Below are 3,520 nucleotides of genomic sequence, written 5' to 3'. Positions count from 1 at the left end.
TTTTTTTAACATATCATCCAAAACCGAATCAAACCGCAATTTATTTTTGGATTGGATGAGTTTTTGCCTTAAAATCGATCCAAACCGGACCGCGAACACCCCTTGTCAATGTATAGAAAGACAGCTTGAGCTTTCCATACCAAATATATAAACATAAAAACAAGACAAACATTTGTGACAGTTTCCCAAGGAAACATTGCTTCTACGCATTAAAAATACAGAACACACGAGAAAAAAGAAATTTAAGACAGTTCAGGTTGTAATGCCTGGAAATATAAACTAGAGTTTGATAGTTCTGTAATTTCAAAATTTCACACAAATAAGATCGCAGGTATCTTGCACAAAACCAGATGAAGGAAAAGAAGCTGGAATAATTAATCAGCAATATTATGCATCCGATAACTGTTACTAACACCACAATCCAACATTCACACAAAACAGTATGCAAAAATGGAATTCAGTTGGCATAAAGTTTCCTTATTAAATAATAGCATGGCAAGAAAGCAAGCCCTTTGTTACAACATGTGGCTAGTAACTAGCTCTCCAAATGCAGATGACAAATCATCCTCAAAAACTAGTTACCAATGACACAAAAAGTACAGTGGAGTTCAATATAACCAATTCAATTGTCATCCTTATTATATCTCTATCACTAAACATACAATTAATCTCTTTTAACATCCCACCAGTATAATCCCGGAAAAAACATTATAACAAAAGTTGATCCATGTGGCCGACCACTAACCCAGATTATAGGATCAGGCTCGGTAAGATTGCAGGTAAAGAGAAGAATCATCTTGTTTTATTCCAACCAATTGCAAAAAAGACCTCAAATTTATCATTAATCCTACTATAATAACTATAACTATAATTTACTATTATAATTCTAGCTTTGATCAGTACCAAAATCTTTGATCTTTGACAAAGGTGTTCTCAAGTAACCATCAACCTCAAACTTCTTAGGAGACAACTCCCTATACTTTGCAAATTGCTCCTTCGCCTCATCATTCTTATCAAGCAATGTATAAATCACTCCCCTGCAAAAATAAGGCCTAAAATCATTAGGATCTTCTTTGATTAATATCTCATACAAACCCAAAGCTTCATCAACACTCTTCCGCAGAAACAGAATCTGAGCAATTATCAATCTCACATCCCTCCCTTCCTTTTCCTTGTTGTCTTCCAAAGCAACTCTCATAGCATCTTCAAGCTGTTCAATTAGGGCATCTCCTTCTCCGCAACGGTCCATCAAAAGCGCGTTTTCAAAAAGCGCTTCGAATGAAAGCGGGTTTGACTTTAAGATTTCGTCGTAGAAACTTCTCGCGCTATCAGTATCTCCAATTTCAGTAGTTAACCTCGCCGCGAGGAACTTCCAGTCTGATACTTCTGGTTGCGATGAGATCAGATGTTTGAGGATCTTTAATGCCTCTTCGTCCTCGCCGAGGTCGAGCTTCTGCTGAAGAAGAGACTTCAGAGCTTCCGGTGATGAAGATTCATAGTTTGTTTCGAGGAATTCGGACAGAGGCGATGTTATTCCGGTGTCGGTATCTCCGCCGGCGAGAGCTGTGTCTGTTTCAGTTTCGATTTCAGTTTCCGGGAGGACTTCGGTGAGTGTGGGCGGTGGTTCAGCTCTGGCGGGGAAAGGTGAAAATGTGAGGGCGGCGGTGGCGGTTGCGGCGGCGAAGACTGCTGCACCGGCGATGTTTTTGAGGTGGTGGATGACAGGGGAGTTGGAAGAGTGGGCTTTGACGGTGAGTCGACGGTGGCGGAGGCGGAGAGGGAGGTTAGGGGGGAATTGAGAAGGAGTGTTGGTAATTGTTGGATTGAAGGAGAGGATGGAGAAGGAAGGTGAAGTGGGAATGGTGGAAGTCATGGTGGAGATTTAGTTTTAGGGTTTGAATGGAATGGAGAGTGCGGTGGGTGGAGAGAACGATGTTAGAGAAGAAGGTGCAATGCAGTTATAGGGGGTGGTTAGGTTATTGAGTTGATTTAGGGGTTTAAGATTTGAAATGAAATAAAGAATACACAAGGTTCACATGGGTTTGGGTGGAGGTAGGTGTGGCTGCTCTTGAACCTTTGTTTTTTGTTTAGTTAATTATTTAGTGTACTAGTACTTAATAGTAGGGTGTATAAATTAAAAAGCTGCCTGTCCTGGTTCATTGGGCCACCCGAAGAAGAAAAAGACAAAATTGGAGACAAGAAACGAGGGAACTAAGTTAAAGAGGAGGATTTTGCCATGCATTTTTCATCATGCCGACTTCCCACCATCACATTTTTTTCAATTATCTAAAAATGATATTTGTCATGTCAATGAATGAAATGGACCAGAGTGATAAATAAAGAATTAGTAACAAAGCTGTGCATACGTACATCATTTATTTTAAATTAAAATGTTAAAAAAATTAAACAAATAATTGATTATTTCGTATATAAAAATATTTAGATCAATAATAGATTTTTTCCCGTATACTGTTTTTGGATTAAAAATATTTAATCATAAATACTATTTCTCGTATATAAAAATATTTAGATCAATAATAGATTTTTTTCCAGTATACAGACTTCATTTTTGTTTAGGTATCATTTACAAAAATATTTGGATCAATAGTAAATTTCGTATATAAAAATATTTACATCAATAGTAGATTTTTTCCCGTTTACCATTTTTGAATAAAAAAATATTTGGATCATAAATAACATTTTTCGTAAATAATAATACAAATATTATTTTTATTTAGTTATCATTTACAAAAATATCTGGATCAATATTAAATTTTCGTATAAAAAATATTTAGATCAATAATAGATTTTTTCCCGTATACCATTTTTTGATCAAAAATATTGGATCATAAATACCATTTCTCGTATATAAAAATATTTAGATCAATAATAGATTTTTTTCCCGTATACATATTTCATTTTTGTTTAGGTATCATTTACATGAATATTTGGATCAATAGTAAATTTCGTATATAAAATTTTTTAGATGAATAGTAGATCACTTTCCCGTATACCATTTTGGAAGAAAAATATTTGGATCATAAATACCATTTTTCGTAAATAATATTACATACAAATATTATTTTTGTTTATGTGTCATTTACAAAAATATTTGGACCAATATCACATTTTCGTATATAAAAATATTTAGATCAATAATAGATTTTTTGGCCTATTCCATTTTTGAATAAAAAATATTTGGATCATAAATAACATTTTTCGTATATAAAAATATTTAAATCAATAATAGATTTTTTCCCGTATACAAACTTCATTTTTGTTTAGGTATCATTTACAAATATTTGGATAAATAGTAAATTTCGTATATAAAAATATTTAGATCAATAGTAAATTTTTTTCTGTATCATTTTTTAATAAAAAATATTTGAATCATAAATAGCATTTTTGGTAAATAATAGATCTTTTTCTGTATACAAATATTATTTTTATTTAGGTATCATTTACAAAAATATTTGGATCAATATTAAATTTTCGTATATAAAAATATTTAGATTAATAA

General features: G+C 33.0%; 1 protein-coding gene across 1 annotated transcript; it reads right to left on the bottom strand.

Annotated features, from left to right (window-relative positions):
• Positions 1-456: 456 nt before the first annotated feature.
• On the bottom strand, positions 457-2,087 carry LOC131607676 (protein SLOW GREEN 1, chloroplastic). The gene has a single exon (XM_058879654.1). It carries the CDS (start codon positions 1,871-1,873, stop codon positions 887-889), a length of 987 nt encoding a protein of 328 aa, XP_058735637.1. The 5' UTR covers positions 1,874-2,087; the 3' UTR covers positions 457-886.
• Positions 2,088-3,520: the final 1,433 nt, after the last annotated feature.

Source organism: Vicia villosa, linkage group LG5, assembly GCF_029867415.1.
Source record: "Vicia villosa cultivar HV-30 ecotype Madison, WI linkage group LG5, Vvil1.0, whole genome shotgun sequence".
Classification (NCBI taxonomy): domain Eukaryota; kingdom Viridiplantae; phylum Streptophyta; class Magnoliopsida; order Fabales; family Fabaceae; genus Vicia; species Vicia villosa.
Note: the sequence above shows the minus strand (reverse complement) of the source record. Positions and strands in the feature narration are given on the sequence as shown.

Excerpts from the sequence above, each read along its gene's own strand:
- LOC131607676 (XM_058879654.1), bottom strand. The coding sequence starts at position 1,873 with ATGACTTCCACCATTCCCACTTCACCTTCCTTCTCCATCCTCTCCTTC.